The 23,271-nt window shown below is 36.6% G+C and overlaps 1 protein-coding gene across 3 annotated transcripts in view; it reads right to left on the bottom strand.

Moving 5' to 3' along the window:
- Positions 1-442: 442 nt before the first annotated feature.
- The window catches only part of itpr2 (inositol 1,4,5-trisphosphate receptor, type 2), a 583,413-nt gene continuing 560,584 nt past the window's right edge, over positions 443-23,271 (bottom strand). For all 3 annotated transcript variants that reach the window (XM_039761551.1, XM_039761550.1, XM_039761552.1), the window contains 2 exons: positions 8,040-8,201; positions 443-2,682 (listed from right to left, as the gene is read on the bottom strand). In XM_039761551.1, the coding sequence (XP_039617485.1) occupies positions 2,596-2,682; positions 8,040-8,201 (249 nt within the window). In that variant the 3' untranslated portion in view covers positions 443-2,595. The remainder of the gene's footprint in view (positions 2,683-8,039; positions 8,202-23,271) is intronic.

The following is a 23,271-nucleotide window of genomic DNA, read 5'->3' as shown; positions in this document are numbered from 1 at the left end:
CCATAAGCCATAGATTCAACTTCAGAATTTCTGGGGAATCTAATCTTTCTAATCATGGCCATAACTGGTCTTGCCTCTGTTTTCTGTGGCACTGCTCTAGAATGGTAACTTTTCCACTAACCCATCGGCCTGTGTCATGTGTCAAGCTTCTTAAGAGTGTGGAATGAAATGCTTCTGATACAGGAATAGCATTCTACCTTCATCTTATGTAACTTTACATTTATCCTTGATATCTTCGATTATATCAAAGGAGTCACAAAGAGGATTTTGCATCATCATAAACAATTTAATTCCTGGGGATGAAATAATTCCTTTTTTCTGAGGCCTGCATTATGGATACTCCCAGGATGAATGCTGACAAAATGTGATGGAATGAAAGGATTTACTCTGCATCATCTAGCAGTTTCATCTGAAATCTCAGCATTCACAAGCACAACTTGCGAGCCTTTAACTTTTAACACTTTATTTCCAGTTAGACGACCCAGGGCATTGCTTTATAGATTGGCAAATTACACAATAAAACAGAAAACAAAAGAAAAATAAAGTGATAACCATTCAACCATACTGGAACACCAGCTTATACAAGAAAAGAAAAAAAAAAAAAAAACTGCATAAAATTACAACAAAATAGCATGAGAACTTTAGTGTGTCCAAAGTCAACATACAGCTTAAATTACGTGCATCTTTAAAACAATGTCCACAGCAACTACTGACTAAGAAACCTTAACAGCACACTCACACTGATCATATTAAGAACCTCCCCCTTCCTCTCTCACACACCAATGATGTACATACGTTATATAGGTCTGTCATTTACACGTCTAATAAAGTGGCCTCCTTTTAAGGACTCCCGCAACTAAGGGAAAATGTTCAGTTTAGCCACCTGAAGTCTGCACTGCTAAAAGCAAAACAATGGAATCAGCCACACAATTAAAAAGAATAGGTGACTGTAAAATTAAATACTCTAGAATTTTCTTTGCAAAATAATAGTTATTTGAATTTTAACTAGTTTACTAGTGTGTATAGGTCTAAGAATTGTTAATTCTTAATAAAAGAACACAAACATTTGTGTGAAAGCAATAGGCCTTTTTTTTCATATATTATTCCTACTGTGAGGATTTCTAACTACCCAGTTTTCAAATGCAATAAGCCTTAAAATTTATCACATCTTGTAAAATACACAATTTACAGTACATACGAATAATTGGCAAATATTAAAAACATACAGAATGATCATCTCCCTTTTTGTAGGTTACACGTTCGGTTCAGATAAGGCACACATCCATGACTATAAGTTTGAGTGCCAGTCCAGTCAGTAATTGTGAGAGGATAGACATATTTTGATCGCAGCTGCTCCCCAGAGTCACCATTAGGCACGTCACAATCACATTTATTTCAGTTTCCCTTGAAACAACATATGTTGTTAGTTTAACCCTTGTAATTCTGCTTTGCCCAATGAAGTTCATTTTATAAAATCCAGAAAGTGCCTTTTAAATTTCTCTGACCACTCTAGTCTTTGAGGATCACAGTTATCGTACACTTTCTACCTGCAATGAAGTACAATGTTTACTGTTTTGCTAGTCATTCCAAAAAGGGTAAATAAACTTGCAGTACACCTCCTAGGATTCCTAAGTGATTTAAGTGTGCAGTTTCTAGTATATTAGGTTTTCCAATAATCACAACTACTGAATGTGAATGTAAAACTGGACTGTAAAAAATTCAGCTACAAATGTGTATCGGTGTTATAGAATGGTGCTCCTTTTTAAAATTACGATATAGTAGGACAATTACAGGTTTCATGGTGCTGCCCGATGGCAGCCCTGGAAATGCTTTCATGTATTGTCGCATTCTCTCAAGAAGTGTCCAGAGACTTTATAAACACCCAAAGCTAAGTAATCCACCAGAGGGACCTTTAGCTGGGTTACCAGCTACATATTCTGTGTTGCTACTGCGCTCAGAGAACTTACGACTGTGACTCCTGAAAATGCTGACGTCAATTAAATGGCCCTTAATCACCACACTGCAGACAGCTCACACAGGAGGAAGGAGTCAAAAACTGACAAAGAAATGAGGATTGGGATTTTCAGATATAAAACATTGTCACTTTTTCTTTAACTGCAAGCTAAGAAGGATTTCGAGCTGCGCTTTTACTCTTGTCCAAAAAGCTACATGAACATTAACTTAATACATTCAGTATCCCAAGGCAAACTTTGCCTTACTTTGACATTATCAATCCTGTTGAATATTTTCTACTGCAGTTACATTTTTAGAGTATAGCAAACAAAAAGTACTGAACAGTTGTAAACTGGATGTCAACAGAAGTAATCAAAAGGTCTACTGACAATGAATTAAAAATGCAGTTAAAAAGAAGGATAAAGTGTCTTAGAGGACCTTAGAAGAAGCTTTTTTGGTAATATTACCTGCATGAGGTGCTAAATAACAAACAGAACTTTCAGAAAAAAATATAATCCAGAAAATCTGTTTTATAGGAGCAATGACATCTTCCAGTGCTTAAGAGATGTTTCTAAAAAAAATGGTCCAAATCACTTTGTGTAAATATGCTGATGACCAGTGTCAGGCTTGTAGTCCCTGGAGTTACTTTGCTGGGATGTAGTGATTCACATGAGGAGTGTTTGACCCAAGAAAACCCAGCCTTTGCTTGTTCTTCCTTTGTTCTGTCATCTGGAGGGAAAGAAAAAAAAATCATCTAGACTTCAAGAAGAATGTTCATTATAGTAACTTGTTATGAGTCACACTGTATTCTGTATGTTCTGGCACCAAGTGTGAAATGATTAAAGGTACAGCTGGCATAGTGAACTCTAAGCTGAATCACATGATGAAAGCTGATGCTGATAAGCTGATTGCTTTCAGTTGGGTATCTCTAAAATATGTAGTAGGCCTTAAACTACCCAAACATATAATTCTACATTTTATTAATCCATGTATCTATTATTAGTAACCAACTGGTTAGTTAATAAGAGGAAGGAGGAACCAAGTATTTGTAGATGATCACTTCTGGTACAGAACTTATGATGGTGTCATACCATTTTAAAATTGGAGTTTTCAATACTATTTCAGTTTTGGTATACCACACAACCTTACTTCCAGGTTGACTTTGCCAGCAACTACCAACAAAACCCCCTCCAGATGGTGGTGTCCATAAGAAAAACAATAGGCATCACTGGAAATTATTATTTACATTCAATATCACTAAAGATGTATCAAGCACCAAAACAGATATGATCACAAGATTGTTTAAAATCCAAAACTCTAAAACATTTTTTTGAGGTCAAGGCAAATTTATAATAAAAATCAAAAAGAAAAACCCACAATCGGTTCGGCGAACATCCGCTACACCCGTCAGAACCTTATAGACATCGGTGTCCAGAGCCAGACATCTGTTTCGAGTGTTTTTCATCACACGCACAACATCCCAGACAACATAGCGAGACCAGCGGGTTCTCCGTGGATTGTTGTCGGGTCTAGGAGACGACACAGACGGAGGAGGGAAAGAAAGCAGAAGCGGGGCCGCAGATCTGGCGTTATGCTAAGGCTAAAAAAACAACCATACAAGCCCTATACAGAACTTTTTTTCTGCACTGAAGGAGCTGCTTTTAATCTCATTGTAGATGTGTATAGTGACAATAAAATGCATTCTATTCTAGAAACAACAATTTCATACTGTACTCACTATTTAATTTGACATCTTTGGGCTGCCGGAAGAGAGGAGGAGGAGAATGAAATGGAAGGTGGTTATTGTTTAGAAGGAGCCTCCTTATGCAAATCTTTTCTTTGTAAAATTGTCGAGATGGTGGATTTCGACATGCTGTACATATTAGCGAGATCGGTCACATGAACAGCACTCTCATATTTCCACACAATTTCCATCTTCGTTTCGATTGTGATCGCTTTCTTTACCTTCTCTTCCTTCCTTAGCAATTATGTGTCTTGCTTGCATGGTCTTAATGAATTATATATATAGGTAAATCACTGCAATGACCGAAATTACATCCACAAACACATGTATCCGGGCTCCGACTGACGCTACTAACGCTCTCTGTTGTTTGTCGTAACGCAAGATGCTGGTCGTAAAAAACAAACTTTTTATTTTAAACTTCCCGATAATTTATTATAAATTTTATTCATAAAATCAACAACTAAAACACTTTTTTGAATAAATTCTTTATTTAATTTAAAGTACCGGCATGCAAAGTTACTTCTTCATCTGAAAGATGGCTCTGTTGTTTCGTCATTATTTACTTCCGTATTCATCGGCAAAACCGCCACTGCGCTGGAAATCTTGAATCTGAAACGATACTCGTTGTATAAACCGACCCCCAATCTCCAACCCAAAAATCTAGGACGAAATTCTCGGCTTATATAACGGGATCTACGGTATACAAAACTGAAAAACATTTTATTGTAAACTAAAAGCTATGTGCACAACATCTTTCACCATCTACTTGCACAAAATTCATTTGTTTGTGTGAAAATGTTTTGAACCCTTTTTGAGAAATCTTGCTCAAACTCACTGGATACATTTGAAAATACATTTTTTACTTCAATATTTTTCATCCACACTAGCATTCTTGGATCATTTTTTAAAAGTTCACCGTATGGCAAAATATTCACTTCCTACCAATTGGGTCTGTGTATTGCTTGCCCAAGACCATTGTCTGTTTATATAGCAAATGTGAAATACAATTAAAAAGCAAAAGCACAAGGAAAAGAAACAGCACCTGAAGAAAATCTCAGCTCTATCGAAGACTATCCAAACCAATATTATATGAAATCCTAAGTGTAAAACACATACATTTTGGAATAATTTTGTGGGTTATTATTAAAAAGAAATCGATTAAATAATCCCCTGCTTTTCAATAAAGCATGCAAAATTGCTCCATTTTGAAACTTAACACAAAGGCATATTAGATTTTATTTCATTGCCTTTCTATATGAATCAATGAATGTGCCTTAGCTAAAAGTAAAGCAAACTCATCATATCTCACTTAGTGCTTGCATTGCATTTCTTCCCACAACCACACCTTAAATTAAATTAATTCAATTGGTCAGGAGGTAAGGGAAGAGGTACCAGAAGTGTGGGGGCAGTTCTGGTGCACTCACCGTTACAAACATATTTTTCACTATATGACATGGCTTAACAAAATGTTAAGAGGTGTAATTCTGGTCTTGCTGACAAATTTTACCATTTGCTTAAGTAAGCTAATGTTTTTGTTAATTATCAGTGAGGTTACTTTTTTGAGGTGTGGATATTGTCTGTTTTAAATGGTGAATATAGAAAAATATCTGTCAGTGTTAATGTGATCACCAAGCTTGTGTCCTTGGTTATATTTTCCTATTCTCTTCCCATGTTATAGCAACATATTATATTCTTAGGTAAATTTGTTATTCCTTATATACGCAGATATTTGCAATGACTCCATATTAAGAAAATTACATTCACTGAGGTCCAGGTTTCCAAGAAAGTCTTTCATATTTTTTACCCAACTGAGCAGGGTTCATTTGTCCTTCCCTCCTCTTTACGGCTTCTCTTGCTCTTTACCTTCTCATAAGTTAGCTGCTGCTTTGTACAGTATTTACAGTGGGATGCAAAAGTTTGGGCAACCTTGTTAATAGTCATTATTTTCCTGTATAAATCGTTGGTTGTTACGATAAAAAATGTCAGTTAAATATATCATATAGGAGACACACACAGTGATATTTGAGAAGTGAAATGAAGTTTATTGGATTTACAGAAAGTGTGTAATAATTGTTCAAACAAAATCGGGCAGGTGCATAAATTTGGGCACCGTTGTCATTTTATTGATTCCAAAACTTTTAGAACTAATTATTGGAACTCAAATTGGCTTGGTAAGCTCAGTGACCCCTGACCTACATACACAGGTGAATCCTATAATGAGAAAGAGTATTTAAGGGGGTCAATTGTAAGTTTCCTTCCTCCTTTAATTTTCTCTGAAGAGTAGCAACATGGGGGTCACAAAACAACTCTCAAATGACCTGAAGACAAAGATTTTTCACCATCATGGTTTAGGGGAAGGATACAGAAAGCTGTCCCAGAGATTTAAGCTGTCTGTTTCCACAGTTAGGAACATATTGAGGAAATGGAAGACCACAGGCTCAGTTCAAGTTAAGGCTCGAAGTGGCAGACCAAGAAAGATTTCGGATAGACAGAAGCTTACGAATGGTGAGAACAGTCAGAGTCAACCCACAGACCAGCACCAAAGACCTACAACATCATCTTGCAGCAGCTGGAGTCACTGTGCATCGCTCAACCATTCGCGACTTTACACAAGGAGATGCTGTATGCGAAAGTGATGCAGAGGAAGCCTTTTCTCCGTCCACAGCACAAACAGAGCCGCTTGAGGTATGCTCAACCACATTTGGACAAGCCAGCTTCATTTTGGAATAAGGTGCTGTGGACTGATGAAACTAAAATTGAGTTATTTGGGCATAACAAGGGCGTTATGCATGGAGGAAAAGAACACAGCATTCCAAGAAAACACCTGCTACCTACAGTAAAATATGGTGGTGGTTCCATCATGCTGTGGGGCTGTGGGGCCAGTGCAGGGACTGGGAATCTTGTCAAAGTTGAGGGACACATGGATTCCACTCAGTATCAGCAGATTCTGGAGACTAATGTCCAGGAATCAGTGACAAAGCTGAAGCTGCGCCGGGCTGGATCTTTCAACAAGACAACGACCAAACACTGCTCAAAATCCACTAAGGCATTCATGCAGAGGAACAAGTACAACGTTCTGGAATGGCCATCTCAGTCCCCAGACCTGAATATAATTGAAAATCTGTGGTGTGAGTTAAAGAGAGCTGTCCATGCTCGGAAGCCATCAAACCTGAATGAACTAGAGATGTTTTGTAAAGAGGAATGGTCCAAAATACCTTCAACCACAATCCAGACTCTCATTGGAACCTACAGGAAGCGTTTAGAGGCTGTAATTTCTGCAAAAGGCGGATCTACTAAATATTGATTTCATTTATTTTTTGTGGTGCCCAAATTTATGCACCTGCCTGATTTTGTTTGAACAATTATTGCACACTTTCTGTAAATCCAATAAACTTCATTTCACTTCTCAAATATCACTGTGTGTCTCCTATATGATATATTTAACTGACATTTTTTATCGTAACAACCAACGATTTATACAGGAAAATAATGACTATTATCAAGGTTGCCCAAACTTTTGCATTCCACTGTATCTGTTCAGTATTGGTTTGCTTTATTCATACAATGGAATTAGAAAACAATACTATAAATATGTCCCAAACCTGTGGTTCTTGGGTAAAAACAAGCTATAATTAAATCCAGGATCGCTGCATACAGTAGAGTGACTACAGTGGCTTAAGAAAATAAGAATAGACAAAAAAATTCCCTTTTTTATAAGAACAAAGTTTAGGTGAACAAAATTAAAGTAGAAATATTATTTTTCTTGAACTATTTATTGAAAAAATACAGTAACAGTACACAGCAGTTAATTATATAAACCATAGTTCAGAAGTTATGAAGAAAAAACGCAGAAGTTATTTGTACAGAGCAGTCAATGTGATCTGGTGCAGTTCTGTTAAAGACAAAAGCTCTTTGCACCATACAGCTTACTAAACCATATTTTTAAGATCAATGTATCAACTTCGATTTCAGCGGTTTGAATGAGTCTGTGTTTCTTTTTTTTTTTTTTAACAGCACAACAGCAGTTTCACCCATGTAACTTGTAACAGTGCATTCTATATTCACTAGGCTGCAAGATATTTTCTTTTTATTAGTCATGAATCACAACAAAAATTTAGCAACATAAAAATAAACTGCAAAGACAACTTACTGATGTCATAGCTGATACAGTATGACGTTCATGGCATCCCAAAGTCAAAATACAGACTTCCTATTCTTACTGATCCAGTGCACATTGGTAATAATGAAAACACAGTCCAGTGACGTAATGTGGCATCATCTTAAATTCATTAAGTAGCAGTAATAGGGTTTGCCTTCTTTCTACCAAATTGAATTGCCATACCTGCTCTTTCAGTTCAGCAAGTTGAGAAGACAGCTGTGCCACCAGTGTTGCGGTAATGTCTAGCCTCTCCTGTAGCATCCGTATTTCATTTTGTTCACTGTCACCTTCATTTGATACAAGAGACATGGCACGCATCCGAGGGAACCATTCCAAATTTATTTCCTGTTGAAATAGCAAACTTACTTTAACTTGTGAACATGTTAAATATTATGAAGACACAAACCAATACCTTAGCAGATAAAAATAAAATTGTGCAAAATACAAGCTGTACACTTTACAACACATATGCTTTCTAATTACAGTATGTACCATAATGTGAGTTTCAACAATGACTCAGACTGTAAGCATAATCCTGCAATTTCTTTTACCAGAGAGGGGAAGAGAGTATACTTTCGAGAATGTTTCAATTTTAATTTTGCACTGTAAATATAGTTAGATTTTTAAGCAACACAATTACAGTGGCTTTAACTTTGGCCTGTTTTTATATATACAAGCACTTGTACCTTACAGACTATGATAATTGGACTAATTTTATTGACTGAAGAAAGCACTCTATATTTAAGACCTTGATAATCAAAGCTGCCACAAAAAAATAAATTGTGAGACAGTATATATGGCTTAAAGATCCAGCACAAGAACTTTATTATCAAATGCCATGGGGCTCAGTAAAGTCACAAGTCATGAGCCCATCATTCAGTTATGACATTATTTTAATAAAAAAAAGAAGCTGAATTGTTAGAAGTGTTAATTATGAAGTTTTTTTACTTCAGGTTTGGTGTACTTCGAGACCGTTTACTTCATTGCTTTTCAGATTATGTTCGTTATTTTTTTTCTTATGCATTTTCCAATGCATGCTATTATTTAACTCTTTCAGGGTGGATGTCGACTTTTGTCAGCAGGAGAGGTTGAGAGCAGAAAGCAACTGCAAACGGTGACAAAACCCACCATTACATTTTAGTTCGACTCTCTTTGCTGGAAGGAAAGTTGGCTTCGTTGGTTTGACTGAGATTTCCATGTATTTGCGGGAGTAGTGAAGAGCAAATGGCGAAAAAAATAGCATTGACATCTGGTGAGAGATCGAAGCGAATGCACAAAGCAAACTCCGTGGATAACATTTTGTATATTATTGCTGAATTGGACTCTGACCCGTCGGACTCAGATTCTGATGCAAGTGATCTGGAGATAGAGATTGAAAATGAAAGTGAGGTACCACCATCAACTGATCAACCTCCAGCTAATCGTGGTGCTCAACACGTTTGTGTAGCTGAAGACCGCCGCTCATAATGACACGAGGTACAAACCAGACTGCGTTGAAACCAACTGTTGCTGCCATCTCCGCTCCCGTCACGCGAAGGCAACCTGGCAGCCACCCTGCCACGCATTCCTGCCAGCTGTCATGCCACCCGTGAGGGTTTCGAGCCACAAGAGACTGTAAACTGGTGGCCACAGCACCCAGCAACTGATATTTTAGGTTGATTTATGTGTGAGATCCTTGCTTTGGGTGCTTTTCGGAAAACTGCATGTTTTAGAAAAAATATTCAGCCCTCAAAGAGTTAAATAAGCAATTCCAAACTGCCATTTGTGTGTGTGACTGTGCCCTCTGCTGGGTGCACTTCCAGGATAGTATAGCAGTGTGACAATATCCTGGCCCAATGGCAGCTGGAATGGACTGCTGTTAAATGCGGGGAGGTACAGGTTTTGCTCTTTTTTAATTAATAATAATGTGGAAAAATTGAACTGTGCATCATATATTATTACTTAAAATGAGTGCATTTTCCCCATTCCATTCTACTATATATAACATGTTAAAGGTGAACATTAATTTCATGTTGACATGTTGAAAAGTTAGGGACATAACATTTTGGTTGCCAAGAAGCTGATAAAAGGAAACAGCCAAATCATTACTCTTTTGTTCTTTTTTCTTTTCTAATTTTGTTTTTTTTTACCCTTTAGTAGCTGCTTTTTAAAACAACCTTTTCCAAATACACAACTTAAAAATTTGACTTAAGTAAACAATTCATAACATTATTTGTAAAAAAATTTCATGCTGTTCTATTATCTTAATTATCTAAGACTTGCTATTCTAATATTTTTAAGAATTTCTTGATGTATGGCTAGAAATACAATCACAAGATTAGTCACATGAAACGGGACAATTCCACTAACCTGTTATGCTTCTCATTCAACCTTAAGTGTCACCAGGAAGTCAACCCATGCATATCAATATATTTTTCTAGTGAAATAATCTTCTGTTGTCATATTGTTAACGTGAGTTTCAGCATGCAGACAAAAATATTGTTTAGTTTTTTGCCAAGGGGAAAATTTTTGCTAAAATAGAAAATCTACCAAATAGCAATTTTTGTAGCTCTGGTCCCTAAATTGACACCTAATATTGACTGCTAAACTTGCTTTAAAACCAAACAATGGTATTTTAGGAGACCAATTTGTTTTAACATAAGGGGAGCTGTATTAAACTATGTCACTAACAAATTGAATTTGTTTATTACCATCTGCTTAACTACTATCTTACATTCCAGACCAGATTTAATCATATATTTTTGGCTGTGGGGTAGCATTTGTAATGAAATTATTTTTACTCTGAACTTAAAATGTTATTTATTTTTCTAGATTTAATGTCCGTTGAAGTGATTCTTACATTTATTGTTCTGTTATAGTCTACTGGCAGAGAATACATATGACCTGCCTCTTGTTTCTTTCTAAATATAGGATTGACAGTCTTACAGAGTCTTAGTTTTTACAATTATAGCAGACCTACTATTATACAAGAGGCTTCTTCCAAGCTTCATTTGTTAAGTAAGAGTGATATTTAGAGGGTATTTAGAGTGATATTTAGGGATGCTGCTGAAATGGAGTGTTTTTCTCTCCTTTAGCAATTAATTAATAGGATAGATATTGTTGGTTTTCATTTAACTTAAATCAGTTTCAAACCACTTTGTTTCCCTGTGTGATTAAACAAATCTGTGTCTTAATGTCTACCTGTATTTAGTACTTTGTAAAATTTATTTTTGGACTTGTCATAGCACTCTATGCCTGCACTCACTGAAGAGTGCTATTAAAAGTAAATTGATCTGAATTGAATTAGTATTTGTTAGAAATACATATTTCTGAATTAAAACTTCAGCATAAAAGATTGTTAAGCCACAGTTTAGGTGTATAGATTGAAATAAATATTTGTAATAACTGAAAATTTAAAAGGATCTTTTAAAATTAATGCAAGGGCACCAAGGTCTTTCAAGATGTGTCTGTGTTCTTTACAAAAACTTTGGTGGTAAAAATGTAAAACCGAAACTTTAAAATGTAACTTTAATTACTTATAAAAGGCAACGTATTCAAGAAAAAGCATGATGTGTTTAATTTTTAGAAGAATGATTTGGACAAGAATTAAACAACAAAACTCTCCAATCCTTATCCAATGAATCTTTGCATAATCTGAGTAGGTGATAGGAAGTGGAATGAATGAGTTGGTGTATATGGACACTGTGAGGGGCTGTGATTGAAAGCAGACTAGGTGTCTGTCTTTTAACTTTCTGTACAATGGCCTTTGGCACTGCTGAAGTAACTTTGTATACCAGAAATGCAGTGTGCAAAGGGTCAAAAATCCTTAACGTTTGTTATCACTCACTACAACCAATGTGCCATTTGAATAAATGATGATGGCACACCATAGGTAGTAAATGAATGGACTGTAAAAACATATGAGTATATTTTATTTGTAACTCGCTTATTCGCTAGGTACCATTTTCTAAGCCTAATTTCTTAGGAGATGGAAAAGAAGCATCCAATGTAAAGCAGGAAGCCACCTTGTAAAAGACACCAGTCCATTACCTGGAATGTTCAATCCAAGTGGAAGAAAACTGGACCACCATGATAAAACTCAAAGGGCAAAAGAAGATTGTTTACACTGCACACAGAAAGTAACCAAGCCGGAAATCCAAAAGTCTCTAGAGCAATAAGGCAGCAGTGCTTGCCAATGCAATGCTTTTAATGTTTAAAACCTACAGGAATTACTAAATAGTTAAAAAAAACAAAAAACAAAAACAATTACATTCTTCTGAATACACATATTTCTTCCGGAATTATGGAATGCATTTGCGCATAACTAGCATATGACTAACTATAAAATAGAATAGTCAAGTGTGCTGAACAAAAAATAAATACAAAAAGGTTCAAATAAATGGCATATACACTTTGATTGTGTAACATGAAAAAAAACTCACTGCTTACAAGAAAGTTTCAAATAATAGGCGACCAACTGCATGAAAAGAATAATTTTGCCATGCAAAATTACTTCTCAAACTTAAAGGAAGATGTTGAAAGCTTTTTTATTTTCTTATTGTGTTTCATTGTGAAAAAGTAGTATCTGAGTAGAACATTTTTATGAGCTTTTTCTTTACCACTCTGACAAGTTAATGGTTACTACTGCTAAAGGCTGAAAATACAAATAGACAGGTGAGACATATCAGCTGATCATTAAACCAGAGGCAGTGTTTTGTGGGTCAGTCACGTTTGCTGGAATTTTTCACACTCCACCACAGCACTCTGAACTCCCACACAAGGATGGCTCCTGGTCTACAGTGTAAGGAAAGCAGTTACATATAGCAGTTATGCAATCCCGCGGATATAAACAGCTTAAAAACAAGTCAATTACTGAGTCAGAAAAAAATCATACCAAATGTATTTTTTAGAGTTACAAAACAGATTGCAGCGTACAATAAACATTTTCTCTCATTATTTTGGCCAAGGACCTTAAAGAGTAATCACAAAGAAAATTTACAAGGCAATGTGCAATACATAGCTCATCATACAGTATTTAAACTCTCTTTAATATGAACTTGTGAGTTCTTATTTATTCTTTTTTTAGTCACAAAGTTATGCATAAAACTGGGAAAGTAAACTATAATTGATAAGAGTGTTACAATGCAGTATGAATGGCACTATTTTAACAGTTTTTTCACAAATAAAACACTAGGGCAAGATTGTTTTTTTAAATGTTTATTGTTTATATATATCAGTGGTGTCCAATGCGTCAATCGCGATTGACCAGTAGATTGCAAAGGTAGTGCAGGTATATCACGTTGCATTCAAAAAAATTTTCTTTTAAACATTAGTCTATCATATACCCTCCCTATTGCATTTGCCACTTGTTTGACATACAGGGCGGCCAGTCTGAGATCTCTTCTCTTCTAGCACACTGGTCATCCTGCACTCATGATCAAGCACGCAAGCTACTGCAAAACTCCAGCTGTGATCTAGTTAGCTTTCCAATTTATATTGACTAAAGAAGGGATTAAAAAAAAAATTGTTTGGGGAGGGTATGGGCTGGATGTGGAATTGGAAGAGGATTTTTTTTCTCACAAAGTCACAATCAAAGTGTGTTTGTCTGATCTGTCAATCTATCATTGCTATTCCAAAGAAGGAAAATGTGGAAAGGCACTTTTGAACTGTTCATAAAAACCATGAAACTGACATCCTTCCAAAAAGCGATCTGAGAAAGAGAAAAGAAAGGAAACTAAAATCGCAGTTAATCGGACAGCCGTCATTTTTCACTTGGCTGAATTCAAAAGCTCCCTGACTGCATTATTCGGCTCTACTTATTTATGCGAGTCAGCCTTTTCTCACATGACGATTATTAAATCCAAATACTGTAGTGATCATAAATGTATTGAATTGTTATTGTGCCATAAACGTTATTCAGTTATGCAAGGTATGACAACATACATTTTATGTATAAAGTATACTCAGTATGTGTCTATCTATATTATATATATATATATATATATATATATATATATATATATATATATATATATATATAGCATTTTTAATGTAGGTAGATCATTTCAACCTGGTCATTTTAAAAGTAGCTTGCAAGCCAAAAAAGTGTGGGCACCCCTGGTTTATATAAATTACAGCTATTTGTAAAATCAGTTTAAAATGAAATGAGAGGTTCTGTTGAGCAGACTTTAATCAGAAACAAAGCTGGACTAGCTTGCTACTTCAGAGACTGAAAGAAGTAATAATGACAAAAACATAAAATATTGGCAGATTGCTACTATTCATGCTAAATATAAATAATATCATGATGTCAAGTATTGGGTAAAATCAATCTTAAATTTTTACTGCAAAATTTGTTTCAGTGTCCAAGCTCTCAGAAGGCTTAGGTTCAAATCCCACAGCTACCATCAAAAAGTCACAAGTCACTTGCGAAGGTGGCAGACCTGCTAAATAGTTGGAACTGACCTGGACCAAAAGTATCGGTGAAAGTCAATAAAACAGTAGCAAATGTAGGAAAAAAAAAGTGTTTTTATGACAAACAATTCCTTAACATTTTACACATTTCATGATATAAAAATTATTTAGAGTGAAAAATGATTTAATTAAAAATGAAACTCAATTACAAAAAAACACATCCATGGGAAATGCTGGAAGACGCACAAAAGCCCCTTTGTATCACTAACAATCTTAATCTAAGGGGCTCTTACCCTGATGAAAAATAAGGAGTCTTGCTTGGCCTTTAGAAGTGCCTAAAGAACCTACCTTGAGCTGACTGCAGAGTCAACAAGTTCTCCTTATACTGGCAAGGCCTCTTTTAAAATCCACCGCAACTCTGATTGATCTCCCTCTCTCTAACCACAGCTATCATCGCTTTTGGAAAGGAAAAGCAATTCCCTTGGCAGCCTATCCTCACTCAGAATACAAGCACAGACTGTGCAATATTATGTCTCAGATCAAAACTGAATAAGAAACAGATACCTAATATCAAGTATCCATGCACAAAATGACAACGCAGACCAAAAGATTATTTGAAACTGAAATACTAATACATAGTAAAGTGTCTTTCTGCCAAGTTCTGTCATATCTATGCTTGTACTTGCCAGGGCACAATGCTTAAACAAAACAGTTAGTGCATACATGGGCACGCAAGATGAACCCTCACAGACTGCCTGCTGGTAAGCTTACATTATTATATTTTTCACTACAGATAATTTAAAAGGTTTTTTGACACTCTTAAGGGCTGTTCATGATTCCTGTTGTGCTAGAGTATGTAATGCATAATGCTTTTTAATGTCTATTTAAACTGACACTTTCAGTTGGCATATCAAGCCTGATAAGTAGCAAGGCTCTCAGCATCACAGTTCAGACTGGCTACCTCTTGGCTCCTCTATATTTAATGGTGTACTCTGACTAGACCACCTTACTGCATGGGGGTTGCATGAGCATATCACTCAGGCTAGCTAGAAGTATGAAGTGGCAGCTTTTGATAGAAGTTATCATCAATTATGATGTCAACAGCTAACCATGGCTACATTCTCATTAGCTGGTAGAATTAACACAATTAAAATGCATTTATTCAAAACATTTATATATAGTATCTTCATTACTGCATGTCAGTTATGCAGGGTAGAAAAATTGCCATTGTTAAATTTACCCATGTATGCGTGTTTTCATCTTGAGGTGGACTGACACCCTGTCCAAGTACTATCTCTGCCCTACACCCAGTACTTGTTGGGATAGACTGACACTGCCCCATGACCCTGTCCTGGATAAGTAATTAAAAAAAAAAAAAAAAGCCAGATGAATATATAACAAATCTTCCTTTAAAAAAAAACACATAATGGATTTAGAATACACAGGGGGAAGAAAATTAAAATAAACAGTAATAATGTATATATATATATATATATATAATTTACAAAAATGTAAAGACAAGAAATCCAACAAAAAATGCCCCCATGCTTTTTTCTTCTTTGCACCAGTAACCTTTCATTAAATACAGATCCAGAAACATTAATAAAGAAAAGCCAAAATGTAATAGGTTAATAAGATGCATTAAAAGACAAAACAACTGTATTATTACTATACAGTTTCCAAGAGACTAGCATTAATAACTATCACTAATATTTGAGAGAACACCAAACCAAACATAAATGACTAGGTACAAAATGGGAAGGAAAGTGCAGTAAGCAACACATCTGCATTCTTTAATAATGCTCACAGTTTATTCTCAAAGGACAATCTACAGAAAATAGAATTTGTTAAAAACCTTTCCTAGGACAGATTTATATTATGGGGTCATAAGTAAGGCAAAATTTTTCTAAAACTACCAAGTCATGTTTTTACACTGAACGGAGCATCAGGTACTGAGTGGAGGAAAGAACAGAAATGCCAATAATATCAATTTCACCCCACTAATATTAGACATAAAAATATTTCTTTATTGACACTTTACCTTTAACATTTGGATACTACACCTCGTCCACATATAGTGTATAGTAAGGTAATAAATGATGAGTAGCTTTTATTACATCTCAGGAAAAAAAGTGTTTCAAAGTCCTGCACTTACATAAGAGCATACAACAACTTCTGTGCTGTAAATTAATCACATGATTTCTCACAGTCCCAAAGCTTAAACTGGGTCCTGAAAAGTACAGCAATGTTCCCTTATTTTGGAAACCAATCAATGTGGAGCACACCAGAATAGGTCAAACTTGTTTTTTTATTATACCCTCCTGTTGTGGTATGAACATATGAAAAATGAGACAGACATTTGTGCTGGTGAGTTTAATTAACCTCCCCCCTCAGTTTGCACAGTTTTTAACACCATGTCTCTTTCCTGTTCCACTTTTGGTTGGGCATTGAATCCATTGTGCTTCCAGTTAAGTGCCCACTGGGTGTTAATTCTTGCAGACTAAAGGGCCTATCTTACAATTTATGACAAAATAATAGTAAGATTTCCAGTTGGCAAGTCACTGAGTGCACTAACTTGAGTCCCCAACGGAGGTCACACTATAAAACTGGTAATGGACAAAAGTTACTGTTGACAACTTGCTGTGATTTTTCTTAAGATTTGGTAAATAAAGGCTTCAACTGAAAATCACTGGAAAACTTGTGTAGTGCGACAATGACTTAAGACGCTAAATTTTCCTATCGAGTAATATTGGATGGGACAGGATATTAAAGTCGGATATGAGAAAGAGAAAAAAAAAAAAGCACCAAACCATGAGAGTATCTACTAGCGGCAAAATATTCCATATTTAAGAGGGAAAACGACACCTGTTTGACAATTAGAGAATTTGATATTTGGGTGTTTTATAATTTTCTGCAGTAGGAAATGCAAATGTTAGCCTAGGTGTGTGTTTATGTAAGGAGTTTGATAATCTGCTGGTCACTCTCCTTTGTAATTTTTACTCTTAGTTAACATCACTTACTCAATGCTTTACTGTGATTTATTTTGATCAAATATAATTATCACGTTTACAGTTTAAAAACTGGTTAAAAGTTGCTTCGGACTTAGGCACAACACAAATTCAATGGGTTTTGGGCAAGTTGCGAGGTCACAGACAAAGAAAATAAATTAATATAAAAAGTTCTCAAATCATACTGTATTGAAATTTAACTAAATCAAACCATCCATTTATTAACTCCATTTATACTTTCTAGGGTCAGGAGGGGCCCTAACCAGCTATAGATAAGGTAACCAGTAGTGGTGCAACAACGGATCACTGTTGATCCGTGATCCGAACTGATTTCTGTCCATGGTTCGGTACGCACGCGATCCAAAGATCCGAGAAAAAAAAAGTTCTACTGTATTGTGCGTGTGTCTCTCACGCACTCTCTCGCGCACTAACTCTATCTCTCTCTTGCGCACTGAACTGCAATTAAACATTTCTCACGCACTCTCTCTCGCGCACTAACTCTCTCTCTCGCACACTAACTCAACCTCTCTCGTGCATTTTCGCTCGACTTTTGTCCGGTTTGCCGCTTCATACGCGTGGTCATGGCCAGCGGTAGCAGTTCAAGCAGAGGAGCTCGACAAACCTCCAGCATCATTTAAGTCTCATGTGTGGGAGGATTTTGGCTTCCCTGTTAAATATGTTGATGGGAAAAGGGTGGTGGATAAAACCAGAACAGTTTGTCGACTGTGTGGCACGAGGAAGCCCTATGAGACTGGCAACACGTCGGGCATGGCCACTCACTTAAAACGACACCACCCTGATGTGACAGGACCCAAGATGATGGCTGTGCAACAACCAAAAATATCTGTGGCATTTAAGCAGCCCTTTGCTGCCCAATCAGACTGGGCTAAAGTTATTACAAAAGCTATTGGGGTGTTTATTGCTGCAGACATGAGGTCATATTCTGTTGTGCAAAACAAAGGGTTTAAACATATGATACACGTGCTTGAGCCACGCTATGATATTCCGTTGCACACTCACTTCAGTGACAATATCGTCCCAAGTATGTATGATCAGGAAAAGTCAAAAGTTATGGCTGAACTGTCCCAGGGATCTTCTGTGGCCCTAACTACAGACGGGTGGACCTCCAGGGCAACAGAAAGCTATGTGACCGTGACCGCCCATTACATCACAGCAGAGTGGGAGATACAAAGCCCTGTACTGCAGACACGCCCCCTCTATGAGAGTCACACTGGCACAAACCTGGCACACGTATTGACGGAAGCAGTGGCAGAGTGGAGGATAGAGAGGCCCAATACTAATATCCTAGTCACAACAAATAATGCCAAAAACCAAATAAATGCAGTGAATGAAGCAGGACTGGGACCACAGATAGGGTGCTTTGCACATGCAATTAATTTAGCATCCCAAAAGGGAATGAAAGTGTGTAAGATGGACCGCCTCCTTGGGAGGATCAGGAAGGTGGTTTCCTACTTCCACCGAAGATCAACAGCTGCTCATGTGCTTAAGACCAAGCAAAAAATGCTATAGCTGCCTACTCATAGGCTCATACATGATGTCACAAGGTGGAACTCCATTTATGATATGTTGGAGCGTTATCTTAAGCAGCAGGCAGCTATATACTCTGCACTAACAGACAAAACCCTGAAGAAAAATGCCAGAGACATCTGCACCTTGTCTGATGATGATGTTAAAATGGCAGAGGAGGTCCTCCAGCTGCTCAAACCACTCAAAATGGTTACAACTCTGTTGAGCACTGAAACTGCACCATCTATGTCCATGATCCTGCCTCGGAAAACAAGGATCCTACAATCCATGGTCCCAAGTGAGGAAGACCAGCACCATCACAAGAGATGTCAAGACTGCCATTAATGAGGATCTGAAGCCCAGATACACTTCACCACCAACCCTACAGGACTGCCATCACAGATCTACTGCACTTGATCCAAGGTTCAAGTCGCTGTCTCACCTAGACCTTGCCCTACGCCGGAGGACATACAGTGGATCTCACTACTGAGAGCGTGAGCAGTCTTTGCACTGAAGACTGTGAAGAGGTAAAGAAAATAAATACTTTGAAATTATATATTTTTTATGATAATGTTTTTAGTTAAGTTTATTAAGTTATTTAATTCGCTTTTTATTTAATTCGCTATTTTTATTTGCTTCCCGGGTCCTCCCTGCGTGGAGTTTGCATGTTCTCCCCGTGCCAGCGTGGGTTTCCGCTGGGCGCTTCAGTTTCCTCCCACAGTCCAAAGACATGCAGGTTAGGTGGACTGACGATTCTAAATTGGCCCTAGTGTGTGCTTGGTGTGTGGGTGTGTTTGAGTGTGTCCTGCGATGGGTTGGCACCCTGCTCGGGATTGGTTCCTGCCTTGTGCCCTGTGTTGGCTGGGATTGGCTCCAGCAGACCCCCGTGACCCTGTGCTCGGATTCAGCGGGTTGGAAAATGGATGGATGGATGAAGTTATTTATTAAGTTATTGCCACATTTTAATGTCTATGGAAAAAAAAAAAGTTTTAATCAATAATGTAACTTTCCCTGCAGCGTCAATATGCAGCACCAACAGGAGCAGACACATCTCCTCCTCTAAAGAAGTCGGCAATGGCGGAGCTTTTTGGCGAGACCTTTGCACAGAAGAACATGGGCAACAAGGCTTTTGCTGACACCATCAAAGAGGAGGTGGTATCCTATGAGGCAGCAAGTGGCATTCCAGTCGACGGTGATCCACTGACTTGGTGGAAAAGCAACAAATGTAAATACCCTCACCTTGCCACAATGGCAAGACACTATCTTGCTGTGCCTGGCACTTCAGTGCCTAGTGAGAGGGTGTTCTCAACAGCAGGGGACATAGTTACAGCGAAGAGATCTACACTTTTCCCAGAAAATGTAGACATCCTCATGTTTTTGAAAAAAAAATTGAAATTATAAGCTCAGGTCTGCTTTGCTTTCTTTCTTCTTTTTTGATGATGTGAACATAAGATAGCCTTTATTTCTCTCTCCATGTTCAAAGTAAGAAGCAATGATGTCTTAAGTTGCATTTAAAGTTGTTTTTTTATTGTGTCCACGTTAAAGGAAATAGTAATCATGCCCTATATTCAACTTAATTTGTATTTATATACAGTAATTGAGTGGAATGAGTCTTGAGTTGAACGTTTTTTAATGGGCAAAAAACACTTAACTAAATAAATGGAGAGTTAAATTTGTCTTGTTTTTTTTTTTTTGCTGATCCGAAAATTGATCCAATCCGTGATTTAAAACTGTGGTCCGATCCGAACTGTGAGTTTTTTGATCCGTTGCACCACTAGTAACCAGACCAATTTAGAGTTGCTAATCAACGCACAACTTTGTCATTTGGGAGTACTTGGAGTAAAGACACATACACACAGGAACAACACACACATTCTGCACTGACTGGGCCTGAAAATTAAGTACCACACAACGTGTGTGCTGTTGAACCTTAATATATGGTTAAAAAAATTAAAAACAAAAATAAAGCATAATGTAAAGTCTTTACTCTAGTGGAACCTAAGAATAAAATTAGCTCAAATGCTCTTATTCTTAAGAAATATTCAATACCCTAACTTTTCAGCTTTAACCAAATGTAAAAAACAATATCTAAAAAGTACCATTAGCAAAAAAGAGAAGATTAAATCTGTTGAATGAAAATGTTTTGCCCATTAACGTCAAATCATTCCTCTTATGTTTTTCATTACATGCTATCAGTAAACAACTGACACATGTATTTACACACTCAGGCCCAAACTATTGTCCTCAGGTATCTTGCATTTTCAAGGTACCTACTTTAAAGGCACATCATTGCTGCTTTAGCTTCTAATTACAACCTGTGAGTTATGAAGCAGTAATGCTATCTGCAGAGTCACTGTATCCCATGAGTGATGCATGAAACAGGACATGGATACAACAGACATATTTACAGCGACATGAGAATTAACAGCACATCAATTCCTGAGACTGAAAATGAAATAGGACTATTTCCCCAAAACCAAACTTAAACCTCTAGGGAATAGTAATGTTAAAGCTCAGTTGTACTAGACCGTGTAATGGGCTTATATTGGGAAACTATCCAGGCAAAAATTAAGCAAGTTTTCAAAACGTTACAATGGTCAGTTTACAAAACTTCCATGTATGAAATATATACCCACAATTTACATTCTTATCGTGGTCATGTTCAGTGCTTCCTGTAGTGTGAGATTCTATGCTACTTCACATTCTCACAACTGTGAAGAAAAAAAAAATGAACATTTTCTGAAAAAAGCAGAAATTAAGCACCAGTCTTGTTTCTGCTTCTCACAAAATAAGAGAAGACTTCTAAATTTTCTGTTGGCCATTTGAAAATATGAAAGGACATTAAAACAAATAACTGAAATGAAGTAGTCAGAAGCCACACAACTCTCTGAAACTGGGCGAGACAGGAGGCAAATCTTGAAAGAGACCCAGTCAAACATATCAGTTACTATCTTTCGTGTCTCCAAACATGAAGCACAAGGATGTCTCAGAAACCACAGCATGCCATTAAGAACAGCTAAGATAAATTTGGCAATGGATCTGGGCTTTCAATGCAAGATTGTGAGAAGCATGGCCTTGATCAGTATGCTTCTGTCCAGTTTGAATTTCCAGAACAAATCATCAAATGGAAAAGACAATTTAAAGATCAGATGTCTCAGTGCTTACATTGAATAAGCTAGGAAAACACAAAGCCACACATTTCACAAGGCCAAAAATAAATAGTTTGAAAGAAATCCTAGAGAAGACAGATAAGTAAGGCTTTGTTTGTGCACCACCAAAGCAAGTCATTTATGAGTAAATTTGATCTCAGTAATCATGTACTGTATATTTAAGCAATTAGATTTTTTAAATAAAATTTACAAAGGTAAATTAAAAAATAATGGTAATTTCAAAATCACGCAGCAACCACAATAGAAAATGAAGCAATACAACACATTCACGATAGCATATAGGTAGTTTTAAAACACACAATTAGAAGGTATACAGGTAAGCCATGTCAATGTGAGTTTGTGGGCACAATGTTGTTTGGAGCTTTGATGGTTACACTTGTTCTTCCCGCTTTAAAACCCCCACAAACACCCATTCATAAACTCATAAACATTTTATGGAGTCACACTGTTTTCACTTTCGTACTGAGCCAACATCCTTCAGTGAATTTCTGCAGATTGCTCTATTTCCCTACAGTGTGCTGTTCAACTATGGTGCAATTCTGCAAAGATGCATCCAAGTACATTTGACATTGGCATCATCTAGACTAATAGCAGAGTCCTGCACTGTGTGTTCAAACTAAACACAAGTCATTGTTAACATTTCGTATTGCGTGAGCTTCAGTATGTTGCAGTTACTGCATATTTTTTAAAATGCCCTTACTTTTTGATTTACCCTTGTATGTATCAATTTTTTCTGCAACAATTAAGCAAGAAGCCTATAGACAGTTATAAATGAATAGTAAGAAATACTTAATATTTAAAAATAAACTATCAGCTAAAAAATGCATGAGCTATAAAATAAAAAAGTTTTAATCTATTCATCCATTTTTTCAAGCCACTTATTACTTTACAATGTTGTGGGAAAACAGGTCCTATACTAATAGCATAATCATTTTCATTACTGATTGGTTGATCTTTGTTCAATTCAACTGTAACATCTTTTTATCTAAGCAAATGATAAAAAAATAAGCAATACTAAAAGGTTGCAGGAAAGTCTAAATTTTGGATACATTTAGCAGAAACAAAACAATATAAAGCATTCGCAAAAAAAAAAAAAAAAATCATTTTTGAGCAATTACTTTATAAAACCTCATCAGGTTAAGCTCAATTGATCTTGCAGCTGGAAATTATGATGCTACTTGTCTTATGTGAGGCAGACTATCATGATGTATCCCCCTGAAGTGTTGCAAGTGTTCTAACACTAGAATCACAATCTTGGAAATGCTTCATTTTCTTTTTCTTTGCTCTACCTAATCTACTGTGTGACTATGACTATCT

Source organism: Polypterus senegalus, chromosome 8, assembly GCF_016835505.1.
Source record: "Polypterus senegalus isolate Bchr_013 chromosome 8, ASM1683550v1, whole genome shotgun sequence".
Taxonomy (NCBI): Eukaryota; Metazoa; Chordata; class Cladistia; order Polypteriformes; family Polypteridae; genus Polypterus; species Polypterus senegalus.
This window is presented reverse-complemented; position numbering and strand designations above follow the sequence as displayed.